This window comes from Chenopodium album, chromosome 5 (genome assembly GCF_948465745.1).
Source record: "Chenopodium album chromosome 5, dcCheAlbu1.1, whole genome shotgun sequence".
Classification (NCBI taxonomy): domain Eukaryota; kingdom Viridiplantae; phylum Streptophyta; class Magnoliopsida; order Caryophyllales; family Amaranthaceae; genus Chenopodium; species Chenopodium album.
The window spans coordinates 55548686-55575369 of record NC_137838.1 but is presented as its reverse complement, the minus strand read 5'-3'; the positions used below and the strand labels follow the sequence as shown (position 1 = coordinate 55575369).

At 37.0% G+C, this 26684-nt stretch overlaps 1 protein-coding gene across 3 annotated transcripts; it reads right to left on the bottom strand.

The window, feature by feature from the left end:
- Positions 1–1348: 1348 nt before the first annotated feature.
- On the bottom strand, positions 1349–26427 carry LOC145630759 (preprotein translocase subunit SCY2, chloroplastic-like). 3 transcript variants are annotated; one of them, XM_081682930.1, is made up of 15 exons: positions 26261–26427; positions 26043–26133; positions 12762–13271; positions 12152–12240; positions 8312–8391; positions 8113–8202; positions 6375–6466; positions 5221–5304; positions 4879–5020; positions 4323–4439; positions 3779–3908; positions 3167–3290; positions 2970–3076; positions 2031–2146; positions 1349–1979 (listed from the first exon to the last, which is right to left on the bottom strand). In XM_081682930.1, the coding sequence occupies exons 2-14, from the start codon at positions 26122–26124 to the stop codon at positions 2057–2059; spliced, it is 1737 nt and encodes a 578-aa protein (XP_081539056.1). In that variant the 5' UTR covers positions 26125–26133; positions 26261–26427; the 3' UTR covers positions 1349–1979; positions 2031–2056. The 3 variants fall into 3 exon arrangements, with proteins under 3 accessions (XP_081539056.1, XP_081539055.1, XP_081539054.1); XM_081682929.1 differs by having other exon boundaries at positions 1349–1940; positions 26261–26426; XM_081682928.1 differs by having other exon boundaries at positions 1349–1948; positions 26261–26425.
- Positions 26428–26684: the final 257 nt, after the last annotated feature.

The window sequence follows — 26684 nt, the reverse complement described above, 5'->3', positions numbered from 1 at the left end:
TATGTTCTTTCCGGGTGCACCAACCGTACATTATTTCAACATCAGCTTTCAACATCAGCAACTAGTCCATATATTACGATAATTCGTCATGTATTAGTAGTATAGTACTCAATCATTCATATTATTGATTATTTTGTTAAAAAAAAAAAAATTATTGATTATTTTTCTTCACATCTTTTATTCTGTAATTGAAAGAGATCAAATTTTTGGGCAAATAGTCGTTGATTGTTAGATTCTTAATAAGCATATGTCAATAAACAAAAATTAATTAAAGATGTTAACGTTTTCAATCCTATTGTTGTAGTTGGTGAAAGATCTAATACATTGTAGTCATGCTGTTTTGATTACATTTGAAAAATTAACAACGGAATTCAATGTCTGTTTTTAATGTAGTACTTCATCTGTTTTTAAATATTAGTTATACTTATGTTTACACTTAGTTTAATACTTCGTAATACATTGTGGCCTTTGTGGGTAATAGATGGAAACTACTCCCTCCGTCCCAAAAAGAACGACCCATTTGGCCAAAACTTTGTCTAAAAAAGAATGACCCATTTGCATTAAAACACCCACCAATTTGCTACAATATTTGTGCAAAATTAACTTCCCCATATAAAAATTTAATTTTCCATGTTATTTTATTACTTTCTCTCTCTATTTTTTTACAAACCCCATGTAAATTTATCTTTCCAATATACTTTTACTTCTTTTTACTTAACTTCCTTAATACCCGCGTAATCAACTCAAATGGGTCGTTCTTTTTGAGACGGAGGGAGTAATAAATTACTGCACAAATGGAGTTAAAAAGAGATATATTTGATGTTTGTGGGAGAGTCCGAGAGTGCAACAATAAAGAATTAATTCACATGGTATTAATAAAAGAGCTAAACAATATTTTTTTTGACAAAAAAAAAAAAAAAAAAAAAAAAGGCTAAACAACAATAAATTAGTGTAGATGTGTTTGTGAAAAAGATGTAAATTGTAAATACTAGAGCGAAATTAGCACAGTATATTTGAGCATGGATATTTAGAAAGAAAAACAATCGGAAATGTGGAAATTTTATGAAAAAAAGGGCTTTTTAAAGTTGTGGTTAACTTAATTTTTTTTTTCTAAAGAGAAAATAGTGCAATATTTGTAAAACTTTCTAAAAAGACAAGTGGTGCAATAATAAAAGAACAGAGGAAGTAAAAGATATGAAGTATTTTTTTGGACAAATTGTAAATTGTAAGTATTCAATTATGGACAAACTGTCCATCGATTAATAAAGGCACTATTCTTTTTCCCTCTTATAAAAACTACCCACATAAAGATAAATAAAATAAAATAAATATAAATATAACAAATAGATCAATAAATAAAAGGTCTACCATTTAATCAGAGAGATACAGCAATGGGTATGAAGTTGGATGAAGGGATAAAAATACCAATTATTACATACTAACTTCATACAAATGTCGGTGCTACCAAGTTCCTAGTTTAGGTTTTCAACTATGTAAATAACAGAAGCTATTACGACTCTACAATGAAACTCTAATGTAGCGGAGATTTACAAACTGACAAAAACGGGTATTGCATATGAGGATGGCATGTACAATTCAGTTTACATGCTGGATGCTTGAGGCATTAGTATGGCTGAATTACTTGTACCAAAATTTCGTAGTTGAATGGAACAGAAGAATCAACACATTGCCTCCGCAAACCACTACAGAAAATTCAACTACATGGAGCAACCTGGAATAACAAGCCGGCTTAATAAAAGACGAACTTGAATTCCCTTTTCAATCTCAATGTAGCGTCTAATTTGTTAAAACTTCAGCTTCGCAGTGGTTACTCGTCTTCTGGCTTTAGTCTTAGGTGAGCTCACAATTTTGGTCCATTTGAGGTGAATCCAGATGGATTGATTTATCCTAATTAGCAGCTATGCTAGTTGATGTTTATGCTGTAACACTATTACACAAAAAAGAGCATAAGCCACATGCTAATGAAGGGTATGGATAAAAAAAAAAAAAAAAAAAAATCAAGTGGATACCTGAAATATGTATAGTATACACATGATCACAAGCCATACCGCCTTAGAACTTTACTCAAAGTTGGCATCACATTGTAGGCCTGGTAGGACCTTCTCAGATCAATAATAGAACCCACCTACATCACAATAGTAGCTACATATTAAAACTTGTGGAAATATCCAAAAATGTACTGATGCATGAAAAATTGCAAACTATGAACACTACTCCCTCCCTTCCCTTTTGTTCTTTACGTTTCCATTTTAGGTGTTCCTTTTTATTCTTTACATTTAGTATATTTCCTTTTATAGTCGTAAATTTTAGACAAAATTACCCTTGCTTTACAATTTAAATACTCAAATATCCTTACTTTGTCATGTGCATTTGTACTTTTAATTTTATTTTAATGGTTTTCTAATACTCATTATTATTTTCTCTGTCCTCTCTCTTCTTTTTCCTTCTTACTTTCTTCACCCCACATGTACAATATTCTTTACTAAAGTAAAATTGTACTTTCAATCATTGAATTATTCCAATATTCCTCTACTTTTACGCAATTTCTTAATAACCGCGCATAATTCCAAACGTTAAAAACAAAAGAAAACGGAAGGAAGTACTAATTAATACAGGAATATGAAACTTTCCAAACAAAATGGCTACAAAGGAGAAGATGTACTAGAGAGAGAGAGAGAGAGAGAGAGAGATTTCAAATGCTATATTTCTTGGAAAATGATAGCCTTCATCTTCCTCTACCAGATTAATAAATTTTCACATTTTAGTCCTATAAAACAATATAGGCCAATTGTGTGATTTTCTTCTGCATGATTTACAGGTGTTAAACAAGCAACACAGACATCGTGATGCTGTTTAGGAGTCTTAGGAGATTAATGCATTTGTACATCCTAATCTCATAACAAGCACATCCATCTGAAGTAAAAGGAAATGATATGTATCAAACTTACAATGATAAGAACTGATGTGAATCCAATAGCATAACTCTCATTGATGCGTCTCAAATGATGATCAAGGATACTTGAGCCAGTGGCTAAGATACTCAACAACATGCCTCCTATAAAATTCAAAATAAGAGATAATGGGGTTTAAAGAGATAATACATGCGAAAAGAGAAGATTACTAAACAAGAACACTAATAACTTACCCCAAAAACGTGTTGATGCTTGAATCTTAGTCAAATATTCAATAGTTGCCTTCCCTGGTTTTATGTTTGGAATTCTAGCACCAATCTTGTTCAAGTACTCAGCAATTTCCTTTGGCATGTTGGCCTGGAGGATTTTCAGTAAAAATGTTTACAGATGCTGCTAATTAAACATATGCACACTCTTTCTCACAGCCAGCAATTAGTAATATGTAGGAAATGACAAAATGCACAAGCAAGTCCTTCCATCATACATCGACCTTAACAATTCATTTTGGTTTGTTTCTAATGGTTCTTTACACTTCCAATTTATTCTATTTTTGGCAAACCCCTTTCACTACATTACCCCCCTCTTACCCCAAGTATATTATCATATCATCTTTTCTTACACTCACCCACTTATTTTACATTCTATCTCACTTTAACCATCTTTTTCGTACACCTACCTATCCACTCAAATAAATTCTTAAAATTTGTGCAAATTATTAAATTTAGATCAAATGGAAACGGCCTAATGCAATAACAGGAACATGTTTGATAGATATTTTGGAACATGAGTAGCGAGAAAGCATAAAATCACAAGTCCAGAAATTAAAAATAAGTTGGTAAACTTACAATATCAAATATATTGAAAACGAAAACAAAGAACGCATAAATTGTGTAATAAACCCAGGGTGCTGCACCAATTGATGTTTCAGGGTTCAATATCTCTTTCACATGTTCCCAGAATCGTGAGCCGATCAGACTGCAAATAACACTTAATGTTAAAGAACTAATCTGAATGCAATAGATCTTACAAGAACTGATGAAAAAAAGGAGCCAGTAAGGCACTTATAGTTCTTATACATATACAATAAATATATGATGTGGTTAAAGACAATTAACCTAATGATACTAACTTTCCTTTCCCCTCTCCCTCTATTTATACCAGGGTTAAAGACAATTAACCTAATGATACTAAACTTCCCAAAGTGCCCCTCCTAAAACTAATCTATTACACATACTGTATTTGGATGAACATACGACTCACATTGATATGTGTGTATTTTTATTTTTCAACGAAAACTTAGGGAGTCCTTCTTTCAAGTCAGATACATACATACGTTAACAAACACATTACAATGAACTAGATATATAAAAACAGGGCAGAGATTATGACCTTGCAAGTATACTAGGAAATGCCAAGAGATATGATGTGGTGAGAACAGGCTGCATTCCAGATGGATTTATATTGAACGGAATGTATGGCTCCACCTCGGTAACAGGAGATGCATCTCTGTGCAAGAAATAAGATTAATTGTAAAGCTTCAAATAAAAACAGGCATATAATATAGACAGTTAGACACCATTCATTTATGCTTAACACTTTACCTATATTTGAACATTCCTTTACAGAGAAACTACTAACTTTATGTCAAATTACATCCTTATTTCGTCAAAATATGCTCAAATCCGTTTTTCCTAAAATGACTTTTACAGTGAATAAAAGTAATACAGCTAAGATAGTTTCGTAAAGGATATAATCTGAGGAGCAATATTAAGTCCACATATTTGCTTGAACTTTATTTTATCATGGGGGCAAATGCAGTTATTGCCTTCTACCTTTTCTTTTTCCCCCTTTTCACTTGGAAATAAGCTGATTGTATATGGTATTTGTCTTGCAAACTATTGGAGAAACCACCAAATCAACTCCCTATAACAGAAACAGAAGTTACCTGGCTGTGGAAGCAAACTTGAAACCATAGTACTGCAGCTTGACTTTCCTACAGCCTTGAGTCACAACAACTGCCCACATGGTCACAGCCGTAAATATACCTAGTAAAACAAGTGCATAAGGCGACCAATTTAAAGCGCTTCCTGCAAAACAGCAAAGAAAAGAGCTTCAGTTTCACCACATACACTTCATATTATGCCTACATTGCCAAACTCGTCGCATTAATATAATTAGTTGATTTGGCAGCATAATCCTTCTTCATGAACAGTGTGAGTCAAGCAAATTATGTCAAGAGAGAGTAGACTTTTGCATCAGAATATAAATTTTCTATAATTTTTCATACCTGAAAACTGAGACAACATCTTGTATAGTGTACTGGTGTAGCTGGTCAATATTCCAACACAGATAACCAGAGAAGATCCTTGACCTGAATATAGTCATAAGTCGAAACTGAATAACTGTTTGGGTGAATCTTGAATCAACTCAATCACTAATTTCTTATCATAAAATTTCAATTAATGGGAACCAAATGGTCAAAGCATAACTAAATAGTAAACTTTTAGAGGACGTCTCTGACTGAGCATAATCAAAATAATGTGCCTTCTTATGAGCCCATTAAAATTCATTTGATCACCAAGCACTTTGGATCAGCCTCTCTTGGCAAGTCAAGCTTTGTAACATCTGTGACTTGGATTGAAGACTATAAATGGGCTTCATAACAATTTTCAATTGCTTTTAAGAGCGACACAGTTTTTCCAAGCTCTTAAAGTATGGGTTTACATGTTGGCCTTGTTGCGCCATTAATCATCTTAATTAGTTAAATTATGTGTATGGCCTGAATCCTAAAGCCTTGGATTTTTTTATTAGGCCAAGGGTTCAGTCGATAAATTAGGGGTTGTTTGGTTGACAAAAGAAAATGGGGGAAGTGAAAATTCATGGGATTTTGTAATTTGGGTAGTTGTTTGGTTGACACTAAAAATCAAAATGGGGAAAAATTAGAAATCATGGGAATTTCTACTTTCCATTGTCACAACCAAACAACTTAGAGAAATTCCTAGGAATTTCATTTGGGAAATAGTTTCCCATGAAATATAGCTTCCTATGGCAATTTATTTGCCTTATCAACCAAACAAGGCCTTAGTTTATTTTCTATAGCTTTTAGGATACCTAAGTCTTGTAAGTGCCAATGCTTTATTATTTAAGCCCCTTCTTAAATAACCACCAGAGTCCACCACAGATGAGCACAATTGCTGCAAAAAACTTTACACTCATTCTCAACTTTGATAAAGAATTCTAGAAGACAACTGCTAATCGATTGTAACTACAGCAACTACTCATTATTAACCTTGCTTTTCTTAAAGGTTAGGAAATGGAAATTAGAAATTCAAAGATGGTACACAAGAGACATACATCAAAGTTGTGCAAAAAAAATGCTAAATGAATAGGTCAAGATCAAATATATATTTTAAATTGAAGAATAATTGACTAAAAGCATACCAAAACCAGCTTCTGAAATCTTATCACATATCCATGTCATTGTCATAGCACCGCAGACCAGCAAGAGAGATGTTATCATCACATGCTTAACCCTGGAAAGATTATGAATAAGAATAAGCCATTTTAATGTGACACTCATTGTTATAGACCATAAACATATAAATCAAAACTCGTGTAATTCTCAGTTATGCCTCACCAACCAGCTTACGTACAAACTACAGCCTTAGAAGGGTTAAGGGGATCAAATAAAAACTAGCCTTTTTTTAGACTAAACTAAAATGCAAAAGGGCAATGATACCCAAAAAAGAATAAATTTTCCTGTGCAAATGAAATTTAATTCTCAACGGTGACCCCCAACTTTTGCTACGCACCAATGGTGACCTTTTTTTTTTTTATATTATACAAAATGACCTTAGTTAAAAATTTCATCTCACTCATGACCTTATTTCACTAAATATTAACTATGGTTAGATTTCTAATTTAAAAAAAAAAAAAAAAAGTAACCCCAAAAAAAAAAAAAAAAGTAACCCCAAACACCAAAAAACCAGCCACCATCTCCCTTCCAGCGACACTACCCCAGGTTCCATCGATCGCCGCCGACACTACCTAGATTCCCCCGACCGCCAGTGACACTGCGCCAACTCCACCTTGACCACCACCAAGCCAGATTCCCAAATCCCCGCCACAACCCTCCCTCTCGTCTTTCTCACCGTCACCACCACTAGGTCGCCGAACTCAAAACCCCGACTACCCCCAGACCGCCGAACCCAAACACGAATCGGATTTTGTAGATCGAACTAGGAGCGACCGCTTCGATGGAATGAGTGCCCGCTCTGAAGGGTCTGATTCATTGGCTGAATTGGAGCGTTACGCGTGGCTTCTTGTGGTTGCTTTGCTGTGGACTGAGTACGATGGTGGCTGTTGTGGTCGAATTGGAAGTGTTGGTGGTTAAATCGGCGGCTGACGGTGGTTGTCTCGTGGGAAGCGGCTGCTGGTTGGTTGCGAGCTGCTGTGCGAGGGAGTTGTTGCGCTGCGGTTGTGCGGTGATAGGTTAAAGGTGGAGGTAGGGAGGTGGCTGGAATTGCTTGCATTAGGAAGCAGGGGAAGGTAGGTGGTGGTTGTTGGGAAGTGATGTTGATTGTAGTGGCGAATTGTTGTTGTTTTGTTGTTGTTGATGAATTAGGAAAGCAAGGGATTGCGAGTGATTTGCGTGGTTGTTTGGGCGGTGGTTGCAACACTAAGGTAAGGTGGAGATGGTGGCTCCAGTGAGGGTGGAGGTAGTGCTAAGACTGCTAACTGCATCTGGTGGGGATGAGGGTGCAGGTGGCGGTGGCTGGGTTGGTGGTTTTTATTTTTTAGGTTATTTTGTAAAGCTAACCATAGTTAGTTTTTTTTTTTTTTTTAAATCAATAACACTCATTAATGTCAATTGTGAGATAAATTTCTTAATTAGGGTCATTTTGTATAATAAAAAAAAAAAAAAAAAAAAGGTCACCATTGGTGCGTAGTAGAAGTTGGGGGTCACCGTTAAAAATTTCCATTTTTTTCAACAAATTATTTAGAAAAAGGGACATTGAAGTACTAGCGCAATACAATATTCAATTTTAACATACAAGGTACCATTGTGTATAATCTTACGACTTTTATTATTCAAATAAGTTTAACACTTCAATAAATGCTAATGACCAATATCTAGAAACGAAATTTAAATGGAAGTGTAAGGATCAATATTGAGTACCTATGACTGGCAGCATAGATGGAATACTGAAGTGAATGACAGGCAACTATCACAGCTTCCAATATGGCAAAGCCAAGAGAGGTCCACCATCTGTGATTTAATTAGGATAATCACAAAAGCTTTAGCAGTTAATTATCACTATATCTTAACAATAAAATATCAACCAAAGTCATATTAAGGACTAACTGTGCACACACACATATAACCCTTGATCTTCTCATGGCCATCTAAGCCTTCTTTGCGCAGCTTAACCAAGGCAGGAACAACATAACAAAGTATCTGCATAGAGTACACAAGCCTCACATAATTATGAATATGAAACAAAAATAGACGGAAAACTAACAGGATTAAGAATTGCAGCCACAGAAGAAAAAAAAAATTGGAGAGCAAGAGCTAATGAACCACTCGATCATTCCTATTGAAGCAAAAATAACGAGTCCAGGAAGTAGACCATCAGGTCAAAATACACATCATTACAAGCATGTATAAGAATGAAAGAATATACAAAAAGGTCCAGGACAGATGATCAAAAGTTAATCAGGACTGAAACAAAAACATAAGTGGAAGAGGTTCACATTTACATCATAAACAACTGCTCCACCAATAGAATATCCAACAACTCAAAAAGTGTTTAGCTACTAAAAAGAAAAATATCAGTTGGTGAAACTTGTCAAACACAAATGTAGCAGCCCTCTAACCAATCATGAGCAAGTAAAGCACCCATAGAGTAGTAATTTAAATAAGTTACCTCTACTTACCTCCTTTTCATCTTTATACATTTCACGGCTAATTTATCATAATTAGTACTTCCTCCATTCTTTAATATTGCAACATAAGGAAAAAAGAAACAAAGAGAAGCAGATTTACAAACTTGTCCACGTGGTTGCAAGTACTAACTAAAAGCAACAAGTATTAATAAGTAATGGTATTATTGTGTATTAGCAATGTGAAAAGGGATGTTTGATTTCCTAAAATGGATATGTTTCAAATATTTGTGGAACATTAGAAGAGGTAAAACTTGCAATGTTTAAGGAACATATAAAATAGGTTTTGTGCATTATTAGCTTATTTTCAATAATATAATATGTAATGTTTATTTGATTATTTTTTGGCTAGATTGATTTACTCCCTCCATTACAAAATAAATGCCCCATTGAGATGGGCACATAGTTTAAGGCAAATTGTTTAAATTAATTAAAAAAATATGTAAGTGGATATATTTATTAATTAAACATTCTGATAAAGTTAAAGTGAGAGAGAGAGAAATAATAGAATATGTAGGTGAGGGACCGTTAGGGAATAGATAGATAATACATAATGGTGAAAGAGTTATGAATTCCCTCCTGCTTATGACTCATTCTTTCCAAAGCTTACAAAGTTCCGGCAGTACGCATCCAATAAGGTTTGAGAGTATTGTGATGACAAAAAAGAAGATTTTACAGTGTGCGAATATTGAAGTTCTAGGAGGAAAAATCAGTCCACCACATTATTTGATAATGTTTGGGAAAATGGGATTTAGTTGTCAAGATCCCAAACCAGAAGACTGTTAAAAATCCTACTGAAGCAAGAGCGTCGAGATTTATCTACATATCACAATATCTCAATGATTTTATAAAGATAACCAAAAATCCTCCTGTTATATTTCATGTTGGTAATACAACAATTGTGGCACCAAACGAGATGAAATAATATTTAGTATATAGCATAAACAATACTGAGTCAATCTACAAATATTTAGAAGATGTTGAAAGTGCTGTCATTTTAAGGCCATGAGTATGTGTTTAAAGTGTTCATGACATGGGATGAATCATACGCAGCCAAATGTGTTATAGACCTTGGCATAGAAGAAGATAATCCTATGTATGTTCATTATGAAGACAGCAAAGATAGTGAAGGTGGCCTACAAGAGATGATGATGGACGAGATAATGGATTCCTGACCCCACGAAAATATTTATGCAAGCTACTGTAGCCACGTTTTTATCTTTTGTAAATATCTTTGTAAAAAGCGGTGGTTGTTATGAACTTGCTGAGTCATGAGTCTTTGTCGAAAATAAAGATCCTTTGCTATATAAAGGATGGTAGAGCAAAAGTGAAGGCAAAGTTGGAAGAGTTAGCTAGAGAGTTCCTCTGAAAGCACTAGAGAGTACTCTAGAGAAAATTACTCACCTTAAGAGACAGATTGGTTCTCCATCTCTCTAAAGTAGAGTATTCAGCTTATGTTTGTTTAAGCTATCAGTTTGTTTGTTGTAGTATATGAGTGTTGTAATATTTTCAAGTTAAATAAAAGTTTCGTTCAAGAAGGGAATGTTATTCCCTTAAACCTTATATATCAAATGGGTTATCTTTCTGTTTAAGAAGTTCCACCATAAACATAGTAAGAATTGTTTGATTAGACAGTCTCAGGTAAGAAACGAAATAGATATGTGATGTGCTTGATCTAAGGAAGACAAGGTTGGGGTTAGCTACCTTGGTAAAGCCGGAAGCTTAAAACGTCGGAGGTTCCATTGTCGACTAAGTTTAGGTATTGGTCAAAACTCTCTAGTTAAAAAATTATTATTGCGAAGCATGGTGGGCTGTTATACTGTTGAAATAATTTATTTCGGTATATAAGTAGTAGAGTTGTGATAACTAGTACCGTTAAAAGTCATTAATCGAGAAACAAGTGGACATTAATCGATACTATATATATAGTATTATAAAAAGGTTCGTTGGTATCAAAGAAGAGTGTCAACTAGGCTTGTCTTGGTTGTTAGTGGTACACCAACGACATTAAAAACAATACCTAACGAAAACTGCCAAAAAGGTTGGTCAAATACCGCCAAAAAAGGTTGGTGGATAGAGACCAAGTGGACTCTACTAAGTAGAGACCAAAAAAACCTCACTTAGACACCGACATTTTGGGAAAGATTATGTATTTGCCAAGAAAAGTGTCTAAATGTCACATCAAATGTCTGAGAATTGGAGTGACATCTAACCATAGGCACTTACAGCGAAATGTAGAATTGGAGTGACATCTGACAAGAAGTATGACTAATTCCAAAGTTTTAAATGGCTTATTGACTAAGAAAAATGTCAATATTGATTCTCCTCTTCTTCTTCTTCTTCTTCGCCTAGAACGCCTTAATCCCATTAGTGGGGTCGGCTACATTAACCAACATGAGGACTTCCTAGGAGGTCACCCATCCTAGTACTACTCTCAATCATTGTGGCTCATGCCAAGAGATGTGACAAAGTTTTACACTGGCTCTGGCCTACCAAAACCCTCCTCCTTTATCCAGGCTTGGGACTGCAACGGAAAACCCACTGGCGGAGTTCAAGCAACAAAAAAAATGAAGCTAAAAAGGTCGGCCTTTGACTAGAGCTTTAATCCATTGTTTATATAACCACCAATCTGATGATAAATTTCATAAATGGAACATTTCTAGAATCAAAAATACGTTCACAAAAAGCATATGATGTTCTAATCTTGTAGTACACCATGCATGTCTCACCTAATATATAGGCAAACTCATCATGTATATGGAGGTGGTAGAATTTCTATTTCTATATCATTAGAATGTCCCAAACTGCGAGGATCAGGATTAGAAAATATTGATAGTTTTTCTCTTTTTTTGATAAATCTATTAAAAAAAGATTGGATTTGTCTTAACAATGTATGTTAGTAAATAAGGATCGGCATTTAGCAAGGTATGTAATGCATCATCATACATCAATATGCTTTAACAGGTACTAGTTTTGATCAAGTGACAGATTTCAGCATATTCTTTAATGCTAAAACAAAAATTGGAACTTAGAATTTTTGTTTGCATTGTCTACTTATCACCTTATCTACACCAACTAGAAGATGGAAGTTCCCTATTTTAATCAACTTCAACAATCCTAGTATTTTACGGTCATTGTGAACTTTCATCATATATCACTAATATCAGTAATATTACCATGTAAGCATATAAAAACATTAAGCAGCAGAAAACTGGTAAGAAGAACTGCAAACCAGGGAAAAAGCATGTGTTCATGCATAGTTCAGGATAACCAACCTGCATAAGAATAGATGCTGCTATCTGCGGGCTAATTCCCAACTGGAAAAGAGACATCTTAAGTTCTGGACCATAATCGCCAAGGTCATCTGGAAGAAAACACAGTTAGTCACCACAAATTCTTTTATGATCTGATTTTGCAAGCCTGGAGAAATTATAATTCATTCATCAACAGCAAAACTATAGTCATTTGCCAGCAATACTTCTCAAAAGCAAAGCCAGGAGTAATTTAGGAGAAACAAAAACCAAATTTTATCTCAAAATCAGCAGTGCTGACTGCTGAGTACGGAGTCCACATCAGAACTTTCATATTCTATCAATTAAGAGACAGCATAGAATTTCTTACTAAAGATCTCAATTGCTACTTCATAACTACAATGTAAACAATGTATTCACTGTGTTTTGCAATGAAGACTCTTAGAGTCATAGGCATTCTTAGTTTCGAAAAAGAACAAATTACAGTTACAAAAACAGAGTTAAAACATTAGAGATTGTTACTAAAATGGCAGTTAAGACCTTTTATCAGATACTTCGAGAACTTATTCAGTGAAAGCCATAGCATATCAGAATTTACAGAATATACAAAGAAAGTGTTAACCAATTCACATACCAGCAGCTCCAGAAACAAAGCTCAGGTAGGCTTGAGGTATCAGTCGTCTATCAAAACCAGGCACAGGGATAAAATATCCAACACGGCTAATAACTAGCAAAGCAGCAGTAACAAACAACCTACGCCGAATCTCACTCTTGAAAAACGATTCAGCTGCTTCATTGATGACTGATCCAAACCTTAAAAAGTTCAGAAACCTATTCTTAAATGTTTTCTTTTCGGGAGGTAAACCCTCCCCATCATTATCGATATAATTCAATGGAGTTGAAAATTCTGCATCGTCTAACTCTGACAATGGTACTTCTTGTGAAAAAGGATGTGTAGACATAGCCTCTACATACTGTAACCTTCGAGAAGATCGCAACAAGTTTCTATTCAGCTTAGAGATACAAGGAACACTCAAAGAGATAGCATGTCTTCGGACATGTCTTTGAACTCGTAGTAAGCAAACATGATTAGTAGTATGGGAGGTAATTCGCCGTAATTTAAGACTAGGAACAGCGTATACACCTGTACAATGGAGACAGAATTGAGATCAGTTGCATACTACATCTTTATCTTTATCATATAAATAATAATTAAAAAAAAAAACTAAGGGTTTTTGTGTCCAAATTATGGATTAACAATAATGCCTTTCTTCCCTATATTAGATAACCAAGTTAGTTAATAGTTAAGAGGAATAAAAACTTTATTGACTCCATTTCTCTATTGCATAAATGATAATACACGGAGATTTACATGCAGACATGCTATAATCTACTTCATCAGTTGCAACACAACACACACTTCATCACGGTATTTAAGAAAAATGGACCTCACATGACATAATACACTTAAAATGAGGTTCAAAAGGAAATTAGGAGTACAATCAAGTGGGCCATGAGCTTTCAATAAAGGTAATAGTACAATTTCTATCATAAAACCTTCATTTTTATAGTGTGTTGCAACTATTATGACATTTCCATTTTAGAGAAGTGTTGCAACTATAAAGAACGGAGGAAGTACACTTTAATACTCTCTCCGCCCACAATTATCTGCAACATTTGCCATAAATGGGTGCTCTCTATTATGTGCAACAATTTTTTATCTTTCCTCTTTCGGTAAATTAAAGTGTAAAAAAACCATCTTACCAAACTTAAACAAATGGGACCACTTTCTCTCTCCTATTTCCCACTCACTTTAACCCACTAACAAACTTAAACATATGGGACCACTTTCTCTCTCCTATTTCCCTTCTTTTTACAACTTAATTAAACCCACCTAAACTTAATTAAACTACACTAAAAGTTTTGCCTAGGAGTCCGCAAAAAGGACGTTTGGTGCAGATAATCGTGGGCGGAGGGAGTATGAATCCAAAACCCTTCAGATTGTATATATTGATTACTAATATTAATATGATAAAAAAAAAATAAAAAAATAAAAAAAAATTATCATTGCAATACACAAATTGGGCATTTGACATATTCCCATATCATGTGCTTGTATTTTACACATATTCCACACAATTATATCTTTTGGAACAATATTGCAAATATTATATTGCCTTATGTTAATTAAAAGTACAAAGAATATTATAATGGAAATTAAAAATCCAACCTTTGCACTATCTTCTCTAAAAAATTCAACCTTCATTTAATCCCACAAAAATCCAACCTTCATTTAATCCCACAAAAATCCAACCTTTATACCCCACCCTCACCAACAAATCCATGTTGATGACTGGTTTTTGTAAATTATATGCCACGTGTCAGTATTAATAGGTCAATTATTTTTTTAATTATTAAAAACAAAAAAAAAAAAAAAAAAAAATTAAAACAAAAAAATTCAGAATACCCAACCCCATGAAACCTTCCCCTCTCCACCGGAAAACCCACACCACCCCTCCCGCCGGCCAGCCACCCCTGCACTGCAGCAACACACTCTAAGCTCCTTGCTCGCCCAAACAATCGCACGCACAACCCACAACACCAAACAACCAACCAGAAGATTTCCCAAAAAATTGTTGAATTGTAAACAATTCCCTATTTGCGTTGGTTTAAAAACTTATTCCCACAATATTGTCCACATAAGTTTGGTAGATTTTGATTTTTTTTTTTTCAAAGAACCGCTAACGGTGATAGCGGTTCTATACTTATAAAACCGCTAATATCGTCAGCGGTTCTTGTATTAGGTTCTTGTATAAGAAAGCTTCACAAGTTTTACTTAATATAAGAACCGCTAACGTTTATAACAAGTATAGAATCGCTATCACTGTTAGCGGTTCTTTGTAAAAAAAAAAAAAAAAACCTTCTTCCAATCCTATGTGGACAATATTGTGGGAATAAGTTTTTAAACCGGCGCAAATAGAGAATTAATTTACATTTCAATAATTTTTATGGAAATCGTTCCCAAACAACCACCATCACCACCAGCCTAAACTGTGGGAGCACCCATCTCCACCTCATCACCAATTCACCACCCGCAATCACCAAACAACCACCATCACCACCAACCTAAACTTCGAATTACGCTTCAATTAGAATATAGGGATGGTGAGTTCACGAGGGTGGTGGTTCAATGAGGAGGGGGAAGGGAAAGGGCTGACGGGACGGGAGGAGAGGTGGCTGAACGGCGGGAGGATTAGAGTGGGTCGGGGCTAGGGGTGTGATTTTCGGTGAATGGACGGTGAATTGGTGGTGAATGGGGGTGGATTCGTGTTGCGTGGACTGTCGGAGGTGTGTGCTGGTCGCGGCGGAGCTGGCAGAGGAGAATGGTTGCGGTTGCTGCCGGTATGTCAGTGTGTGTAAGCTGGTCTCAGTGGAGCTGGCACAGGAGAATTTTTGCGGTTGCTGCCGGTATGTCAGTGTGTAAGCTGGTTGTTGTTGATGAGTTTTGGAGGCATGGAGGCGAGCGGGGGCTCGAGGTGCTGATGCGGCTGTGATGGAAGTAGGTGACAGATTGATGACAGTGGCAGCAATTGGCTGTTGTTGTGGTGGGTTGTTGTGTGGTGGCGGAATTGGTGGCGAGGCTAGCTGCTGATTGTTTCCGTTTTTAGGAGCGAGGAGAGAGAAAGAGGAGTGAGAAGGAAAATCGAGAGAATTGAAAAAAAAAAAAAAAATCTTTTTAACCTGTTTAACAGGTTAAAGGTCAAATAGATCTGTTGGTGAAGGTGGGGTATAAAGGTTGGATTTTTGTAGGATCAAATGAAGGTTGGATTTTTAGAGAAGAAAGTGCAAAAGTTGGATTTTTAATTTCCATTTTTCCTATTAAAATTATCTATTTTACAAAATTCTATAACATTATTTTGAATTAGATGATCTAGAATACTCAAAATCAATCATAAGAATCATAAGATTGTCATTCATTTTTTTTTTTTTTATACATTAGTGTCTATTATATAAGCCAAATCTTAAAGTGTTTTTTATTCACCAACAATGCCTAAAACGTCCTTACTTTGTTGTACTCACATACTTTTTAATATTTTAACATTTCAAAGTTAGGAAAAAACGATTTGTCATACATGTTTTTTCGAATGTGAAACACGTATCATGTATTCACATACATCTAGAACTAGTATTCTTACAGCAAGCAAGCAAATAAATATAAAACATACAAAAATAATAAAATAAAAAATAAAATAAAATAAAATAAACTTCAATAAGCTATTTATTCATCTTCTAACACTTGATTGTAAGGCATGCTTCTATATATATATATCATGCTACAAATCTTATGCAATTTGATTCCATAATCATGCACTATCAAATTCCTGCAAATTTTATAGTTCGCCAATCAGCCTCATTGATTACCTTCATGGATTGTCTTTCAATTACAAAGGTATGTTTTTATTAAGTATTGGAAGCATGTCTTGAAACAACACTATAGTACGTATCGAACCATTATTCAGGATTAATGGGCATAGTGTTGTGACAAAGCTACATTATAAAACTGAGTAACACTCACAATAGCGGCATATAAGTAGAGATGGCCATAGGATTTAGTGAGCGTGTGAGCAGTCGGCTATTTGCATGGGAAAGAATAAGCCAACACACTTTAAGATTTTCCTTCATTCAATATAGAGAAGTTAGGATATTTTCATAACTAGTGGGCCAGGGAAATTCATCTACTACCTCCATTACATATTATTTGCAGCTTTGGAAGGCCACATGGAATCCTACGCAAAATTTATTTGCGAGTGTAAAATGGAGATAGAAAAATATGGATGCATGTGAAGAGAAGAAAGATACAGAGAAATGACAACCTAAAAAGGAAAGAAAACATTTGTTTCAAATAATATGTAGCTGCTAGAGATTGGATCAGAAAACAGAGTAAAAGTGCAAAAACAGAGAAAATGGTATAGCTAGCCAAGGATAGATTGTATTGCAATAATACAACTCCTTTCATTCGAGAGGAAAGGATGCTCTCCAAGGAATAATTCCTTCAACTGATTTCTGGATACATTCCCCCTACACAATCCTTCCTTAAATACCAAAAATAACTCAAAATGCAGAAATAACAAACTCAACACATAAAACAAGGACTAACAAACTATTCTCCAAAATACCCCAAATACCCCTCTATAACTAACTGTCCAGCTCACTGTCCAGCTTCTCTTTCTTTATCTGCTGTCTTTTTGGGCCTCCTCCGAGCATATGTGAAATGCACCACTGGTTTGGGCTGATCTCTTGCAATACCTCCCACCCAAAAAAGCACCTTGTCTTCAAGGTGGAAATGAGGAAAACGAGCTGCAATCTCATCATGGTCTTCCCAGGTAGCTGTAAACCTTTCCACCTAATCAGAACTTCAGTAGAGGACTGAGAGTTCCTCACCCCAAGCACAGATTCAGGCTCTACTTCCAATACTAAGTCTGCAGAAAGCTGGCAGGGAAAGGGGAGGGCACCTGTCCTGGTCCCATGGCTTTCTTCAGCTGAGAAATGTGAAAAATAGGATGGATTTTGGCAGAAGCAGGGAGCTGCAACCTATAAGCCACCCTTCCCACACGCTCCAACACCTGATATGGCCCATAAAAACGTGGAGACAGCTTGTGTTGTCTGTAAGGCTGTAATTTCAAGTAAACCAAATCCCCTACTTCAAAGTTCCCCTCCCTTCGAGTCTTGTCTTCATATTGCTTCATATACACCTGAGCTTGCACCAAGTAATACTTCAAATCATCCAAAATCACATCCCTTTCTTGAAGCTGATCCTCCAAAGAAGAAATGGCTGTAGCCCCAGAAGAAAATCTGACCAAGTGGGGAGGGTCTCTACCATAGAGAGCCTTGAAAGGAGTGCAATGAGTTGCGGTGTGAAAAGCCGTGTTATACCAATATTCTGCCCAATGTAACCACTTTGCCCAGCTAGAAGGCTTCCCATTCACAAAACAACGCAAATACGACTCAACCCCCTTATTGACCACCTCAGTTTGCCCGTCAGTTTGCGGGTGGTAAGCCGTACTTCGATGAAGATTAGTACCCTGCAACCTGAAGAGTTCCTTCCAAAAAATGCTAAGGAAGATTTTGTCCCGATCCGACACGATAGAGGAAGGCATCCCATGCAACTTTACCACCTCCTTGACAAAAACATGGGCAACTACCTGGCAGTGTATGGGTGTTTGAGAGGGATAAAATGTCCATACTTAGTTAACCGGTCAACAACCACCAAAATGGAGTCCCAACCCAAAGACTTAGGTAGACCTTCCACGAAATCCATGGACACATCCTCCCACACTTGTTCGGGAATAGGAAGGGGTTGAAGTAACCCAAGAGGAGATAAGGTGGACACCTTATTTTGTTGGCAAATGTGACAGCTCTGAACGTATTTAGCAACATCCTTACGCATGCCTGCCCAATACCATTCACTAGCAAGCCATTGATATGTTTTGAACTCCCCCGCATGGCCCCAACTGGAGAGTCATGGTATTCCTTGAGTAATCTGGTAGTAAGCTCACTATTCTTGGGAACAACCACTCTTTGCTTATACCTTAACACGCCGCTTTCAAGAGTGAAACCCTTAGGGACCAGACCACCAGCTTGTATGTGAGAAATCAGCTGCTGAATAGTGTTGTCTTTCTTAATGAATGAGTGAATATGCTGCCATTGTACTCCACACGAGGTTACCAGAGAAGCACACTCGACATGAACACTATGCTGCCTGGAAAGTGCGTCTGCCACCTTGTTTGTGGGACCCGGCTTGTAATGAATGTCAAAAGAATATCCCAAGAGCTTGCTTACCCATTTCTGATAAGCTTGTCCCACCTCTTTTTGCTCCAACAAATATTTGAGGCTACGTTGATCAGTTCGTACCACAAATTGCCTTCCTAACAAGTAATGACGCCACTCCCCAATAGCGAAGACAATAGCCATGAGCTCCTTTTCATAAATGGGTTTTGAGCGAGCTCTCAACCCCAAAACCTTGCTGTAATAAGCAATGGGATGGTTGCCCTGTAAAAGAACTGCCCCCCCAAACCATGGCCTGAAGCATCAGTTTCGACAATAAAGGGCAAGGTGAAGTTAGGAGCAGCAAGAATAGGGGCCTTTACCATAGCCGCTTTGAGTGCCTCAAACGCATAGGTGGCTGCCTCAGACCACCCAAAACAATCCTTACACAGCTGGTCTGTTAGAGGTTAGGCAATAAGAGCGTACCCTTGGATGAACCTCCTATAGTATACTGTAAGGCCGAGGAACCCTCTCAATTCCTTGATGGTAGTGGGTACAGGCCACTCCACCATTGCTTGTACCTTCGTAGCATCAACTCCTACGCCCTCTGCTGAAATCACATGCCCCAAGTAGGCTACTTGAGTTTTCCCCACCTCACACTTCTTAAAATTTGCATATAATTGATGAGCAGCCTAAGTACTCAAGACTTGTCTAAGATGATCTCGGTGAGACTCCTCACACGGGCTATACACCAAAATATCGTCGAAGAAAACCAATACAAACTTGCGTAAGAAAGGCCGGAACACCTCATTCATTAAGGATTGGAAGGTGGCAGGGGCATTTGTGAGGCCGAAAGACATTACCAAGAACTCGTAATGCCCTTTGTGAGTACGAAAGGCCGTCTTATGTATGTCCTCTTCCCGGAACCTAATCTGATGATACCCAGATTTTAAATCCAGTTTTGTGAAAATGGTTGACCCACACAATTCATCCAACAATTCATCAATCATGGGAATGGGAAATTTATCAGGCACTGTATCTTTATTCAAAGCCCTGTAATCTACGCAAAAACGCCAACTACCATTTTTTTTCTTAACCAACAACACAGGACTGGAGTATGCACTAGTAGAGGACTGTATGATACCTGCTTTCAGCATGTCTGTCACCAATTTCTCAATCTCGTCTTTCTGAGATTGTGGGTAACGATAAGGGCGGGCACTAATGGGGTTAGCACCGTGCTTCAGAGTGATTGAGTGTTCGATCTGTCTCCTTGGTGGTAAACCGTCGGGCATATGAAATACTTGCTGAAATTCATCCATTAATGGCTGGTAAACTGCAGGTACAGACGGTGGTTCCTCCACCCCACCTTCCATGTGGTTGAACTCAATTAAGAACCCCTGACCTTCCTTTTGCAAGGACTTGAGCATGGCTTTCAGAGAAATACGAGTCCCGCCAAGGTGAGGATCGCCTTTAACTGTAACCGCATTCCCTCCCACCTGGAACTTAAGTGTTTGATTCTTCCGGTTAGTCATGGTTGTACCTAATTTCTCCTGAACACCTAGAATCAAATCCGAATTTCCTAGGGGTAAGACCAAGAAATCCTCCATGATCGTAATTCCTTGAATCTCCAGCACGACCCCCTTGCACACACCATTCCCCTGTACTGTCTCCCCTGTCCCCAAGGTTACCCCAAAGCTCGTCGCCTCACTGGAAGCTGGAGGTGTTTAACGGTGGTGGAGGAGACAAAATTGTGTGTCGCGCCCGGATCTACCATCACCACCACCTCCGAATCAGAAATCGTTCCCACCATCCTCATAGTTTTAGGACTGGTGAGTCCCATAACAGAGCACATAGCCACGGTTGGGGTGGTTGGAGTGGTTGGGGTGGTTACAGGTTCAGGTTCGGGTTCGGCTGGGATAGGGTCAGGGTTCAGGGTTCTGGGTCTCAACTGCCGGAACTCACCGGACTCATCCCATTCCTTCTCCTCGTCGTCCACCGTGAGCAGGACGCTCAATTCGCGACGGCGACAACGGTGGTTGAGGTTCCATTTCTCATCGCATCTAAAACACAAGCCCTGCTCCCTCTTTTGTTGAAGTTCCATCTCCGACAACCTCCTTATTTCTCCGGTGCTTCTTTGGGTAGTGGTGGTGGTGTTTTTGTGATTCGGGTTTGTGTTTAGGTTAGGGATAGTTTGGGTGGGATTCGTGGTGTTGGTTCGAAGAGAAGGGTAGGGAGTGCGCCACGTGGGTAAATTAGCTGAGGGCTTGGGTCGTGGGCTGAGGCGCAATTTTTCTTCGACCCGCATTGCTAACTCCATAGCCCGATCCAGCGTAATCGGATCCAGCAATCGGACCTCGACCCGGATTTGTTCACTCAATTCATTTATAAATTGCCCCTTAGCAATTTCTTCTGGAACCCCATCAATCGGAGCCAACAGCTCAATGGTAATCAGCCACCGAGCCCGTTTGTGCGTGAGCAAGCCACTGCTCATGGAGTGAACCCGTAGCGGTGGTTCTGAAACGGCGGAGCAACAACTGCTTCAAAGCGTCCCAGGTAAGCAACGGGTGGCGGCGATGCTCCCATTGATACCAGAGCAACGCGTCTCCGTCAAGCACCACCACAGCCGCCTGGTTCCATCAAACAGTGGTAAATCCAACTTCCTCAACTTCCAATTGGATTGACCTCCATGGATTACCCCCTCTCCATACTCCAAGTGAGTTTGCGCAACAAACGGATTGTCCCAATGAGGCTGAGGTCCAGTCGCCATTGATGATCGGACCTCCGATCGAAGCTTCTCCTGTCCAGCTTGCAACTCAGCAGAGAAGTCAGTTTTGAAAGCCGCTAGAGTAGAGGAAATCTCCTCGGCCACTCGAGATGGAACCCCAGCGATCTCCTGTTCCAGCAGGTCCAACCTCTGAGCGTGAGTCAGGCGGGCCATCGTCTTCTCCGGCAAGGACGCGGTGGCTCTGATACCAATTTGCTAGAGATTGGATCAGAAAACAGAGTAAAAGTGCAAAAACAGAGAAAATGGTATAGCTAGCCAAGGATAGATTGTATTGCAATTAGAGTAAATACAATACAACTCCTTTCATTCGAGTGGAAAGGATGCTCTCCAAGGGATAATTCCTTCAACTGATTGGATACATTCCCCCTACACAATCCTTCCTTAAATACCAAAAATAACTCAAAATGCAGAAATAACAAACTCAACACATAAAACAAGGACTAACAAACTATTCTCCAAAATACCCCAAATACCCCTCTCTATAACTAACTGTCCAGCTCACTGTCCAGCTTCTCTTTCTTTATCTGCTGTCTTTTTGGGCCTCCTCCGAGCATATGTGAAATGCACCACTGGTTTGGGCTGATCTCTTGCAGTAGCATCCATTTTTGTCAAAAGTTGCAAATAATATGAAAGAGAGGGACTACTTCCTATCAAGGGGGTTTCAACGTTTGAATATATTATGTACTACCTCCATTTTGCAATTGTAACAACGCAAAACAAGGAAAATTAAAAATGGGGATCGTAGAGGTGGGTACTTTTGTATTAAGGAGGAGAGAGAGATTGAGAGTAAGAGATTTATTCAACAAAATTGGGTCCACAAAGTGGAGTTAAGGATGATAAATAATGATTAAAAAGTTGTCATAAAAAAATAAAGTAAAAGTGAGTAGAACTAACGGATGAAAACGGAAAGTGAGTAAGACTTAGGAAAACGGAGGTACTACAAGATAAAAGCATAACAGAGAGTAAAAGAGAGTTAAGTCTCTCATTGCAATTCGATCATACGTTTGCATATCATTAGAGAAACTCAAATTGTGGTTCCACTTTCAACCAGCTAGAAGATTCACACATCAAAAGATAATTCATGTTTTGTGCATCAGATTCAAGCTAATTATATACATGACATCCTTTATTAAAATGATATTTCCCTGAATTGATTTCATTAAACCTAACATTAATCCCCTAAATTCTTTATATGCAAAAAAGAGTTTTTGAGCACTCCTAGCCAATCATACGGGTTTTTGCCTCTCAAGATTGCTTTTCTTTTATTAAGGCTTTCGTTCCAGTTACACAGTCTTCCATTAAGTTAGTAGGTCAATAGGTGAACATAGATAGGTTGCTTCGTAAGGAGTTAACCAAGCCATCGTAAGGAGTTAACCAAGCCAGTTCTTTTTCAAGCCTTAAAGCTGGTGAGATAAATAAAAAAGATCAAGAGCAGGAGGTATATAGTCGCTTATTAGAAGCTTAAGGAAAGAGCAAATCAAATGAATGGGAAAGGTAAGATAACGGAAAAGATCTTCTGGACCAAGCTAGCAAACTAGATTTTCTCTCTTGAATGGAAGAACAGCAAGAGGTAGGGCTAACAGTGATTTCCGTACCGATATGACTTCCGATCGATAGGCAGCTAGGAGTTAGAAGTTCTAGTTGCTGAAGTGGGTCTTTAACGGGGATTTTGCGTGAAACTCTCTATCATACCACGGTTCGCATATCGATTCGAGAATGATTATCATATATGATTTAATTAGAATTTGTGTTTTATCATGATTTCTATATGCCATTCAACCAATGAATTTCTCAATAATTACTCGTAATGGGAATAGAATATGGACATTTAAATTTAAAAAATAAAAAATACTTCCTTTGTCCTTTTTTTTTACACATTTTTTTTAACAAGTTTGTCAACGCACAAGATTATGCTTAATATCTCTAACTATCAACAAGTGAAAAATTTTTGCTATTAAAAAATATACATTGAGACAATTTAAACAAGATCCCACATGACTGTTTTTTATCATAACTATAAAACAAACTAAAGTTTGTGAATAGTGTTAAAAGTCAAAATATGTCAACTAAAAAAGAATAGAGGAAGTATTACTTAAGTCATTTACCCCTGTGTATCAATCCAAAAGCAAATGATACATTGAAAAAAAAAACAAAAAAAAGAAGATTTTCTAATACTTCTAAATAGTTCATTTCTTTGGCAATACCTTAAGCATTAAGTGAGAAAAGTTTGGAGAAAGTTTAAGCATTAAACGAGACTTTAGTCTGAAATAAATTAAAACAACACTAATTCATTTCCTTTTGGCATTTGGTATCATATTTTTCTAGGTAACTCCACGAGTAAACAAAAGTAAATACTCTATTACTTTTACCTTTTGGCAAATTTTTGAAAGAACAAAAAAGGCAAAGCAGATTGCATACCTCTTTCAAAACGGTAATATTATAATACTTCTGCTTTTCTTTTTGGGTGTTTCAAAATTACATGTGTACTTTCCCTTTTTAGTAAGTGAATTTTTACCAAATATCCCTAAATTATCCCTAAATAGTTGTGATGTGGCATTCCTTTAATTATTTTTCTGTTTTGCAATTAATGGTTGCTTAGAAACCATAATTTTTCTCACTCATATTTGAACACAATTCACCCTTTCGAACATTCTGAATCCATGTGTAGCACTATAATTGAATATGATTAGTCCTTTTATTTGTCATAAACACATGTGATTGGTCCTTTTTCTTTTCAAAGAATTGATGACATGTGCTTCATTTAATATCATTCTATCTTTGTTTTATTCAAAGACATTAATAAATGTCTTGTAATTCCCATTGTACTTTTTTATCATGGGTTTTAAGGTTACTCCAAGTTCCTTAATTCCCGTGTAAATTTAGAAATAGGAATATAATTAAGGGACGGAGGGAGTAATATATATTTGAATATACTTCACAACTTTGAATGCGAGATTCAATTAGCTCATAATTTTAAGTTAATAGAAATTCAAAAAGGTAAATAAAATAAAATAAATAAATAAACAATCATAATACTAATAATAATTATATTAAATTTAAAAGCAAAAATAAAAATAGCTCTATTTATCAAATAGAGACATGATTGATACAATAACATCATTGTGACACTTTATGTTTCACGGTAACCTTGATTCTTTGTTGTAAAACTAGGACTAAGTCTCCTCAGTTTTACCACAATTTCAGTTCAAGTTGATGGTCCATGGCAGCGAATAATAATTTTAAGGGTAGCAGTGCACGTTGCTTAATTACCATATTCTACACTCAGAAGTTAGAACCACTAGCTTGTCTACATGTTATACGATAGGCTCTTTCCAAACAGTTCACTAAATGTTTCAACTGACACAAAACCATGCATTTAAGTTTAAGTTGATGGTTCATGGCAGGATTGGCAGCGAATAATAATTTTAAGGGGAGCAGGGCACATTGCTTACTTACCATATTCTACACTCAGCTTGTCTACATGTTATACGATAGGCTCTTTCCAAACAGTTCACTAAATGTTTCAACTGACACAAAACCATGCATTTCAGTTCAAGTTGATGGCTCATGGCAGCGAATAATAATTTTAAAGGTAGCAGAGCACATTGCTTACTTACCTTATTCTACGCTCAGAAGTCAGAACCACTAGCTTGTCTACATGTTATACAATAGGCTCTTTCCAAACAGTTCACTAAATGTCACAATTGACACAAAACCATGAAGTCTTTGCAAGAAAGTCATAGAGCTATCCTATGAACAATCATGAACACCAGCAAATACATAAACAGCTCAATTGTGGGCGGTTGGGCGCACATATCATGTTTAATCAACTCATAATGTTGCTAATATCTGTTAACCCATCTGATTCCTTTTTAAGTAGCAAATTAGTAGTAATATATTACTTTCTTTTTTCCATATAGAAAAGAATAATTCAAGAGGATGTGATTCACAGAAAATGTGGATTTCATAGGTCTTCAAATAAATTTTATGTTACAGAACATGGAAGAACTTCAAGGAGAATAATCAGCAAATTCCTCTGAAATCGGTTTTTCTACTAAACAAATCAACATTCTATAGTGTCATCATTTAACCTTCCTCCATATCAATATAATCACACCATTCTAAAATGGCAAATAATTTAAGAAAGAGAAAAGAGACGACACGAAATTGAGGAACAATACAGTCTTTGTCATGATAAACCTACTAAATAATGAAATGATGCAACATTTTTGACAAAGGAATGCGGCGCAATTATATTGAAACGAAGTAAGTATTTAATCAACTAGCAATCTCAGCATTTCAATATTTCAATACAAAATCAAAAATTAAAGTAATGAAGTATTCTATATAACAAATAAATAATACCGTTGGTAGCGTCAGGCACGTCCCTGAGGCAGGGCAGGAGGGGCGGCAGCCCTGGGCCCAGGGAAAAGAGCTCTGATTTCATAGTTGAATCCTAAAATTAAAGTGTTGTACAATACATTAGCAACCAAATTTGATTCATAATTTTAGGGATATGTAGTTCAATTATCTCATAATTTTAGGGATATTTTATATGATGATAACAAATACAAACAACTTACCTCAGAATTGAAGCTGCTTCAATGGGGGATACAAGTACTAGATTCAACGGAGAACGTCAACTGCGCTCCAATGGAGAACGTTGAATGCGCTTCAATGGATATCTGAGACTCTGAGAGAGAGCAATTCAATGGGTTGGACGCCTTGAACCCCTATGACCCGCCACAGCCATTAAAGGGTTGATTCCTAATGCCTAAAACGACGAGTGATAGACCACTACTAGCTATGGGCTCGTTGGTAGGAATGGTAACGGATCGGATTCGGGTCGAATGTGGCTAAATCCGAATCCGATCGATTTAGTAAACGGACCCTGGACTCGGATCCGAATCCGAGTCCGAATCCGAAAAATCCGAGTCCGAGTCCGAATCCGATCCGACTCGTAATTTTCGGATCCAAATTCGGTCCGTTTATTCGGATCTCCGAAAT

Bases quoted from the DNA above. Each gene is read 5' to 3' on its own strand.
- LOC145630759 (XM_081682930.1), bottom strand. From the start codon at position 26,124: ATGAAATCAGAGCTCTTTTCCCTGGGCCCAGGGCTGCCGCCCCTCCTG. The intron at 8,392-12,151 runs GTTGGTTATCCT...TACTCTATGCAG, and splicing joins CAGCATCTATTCTTATGCAG to ATACTTTGTTATGTTGTTCC. The intron at 3,077-3,166 runs GTAAGTTATTAG...TGAATTTTATAG, and splicing joins AGCATCAACACGTTTTTGGG to GAGGCATGTTGTTGAGTATC.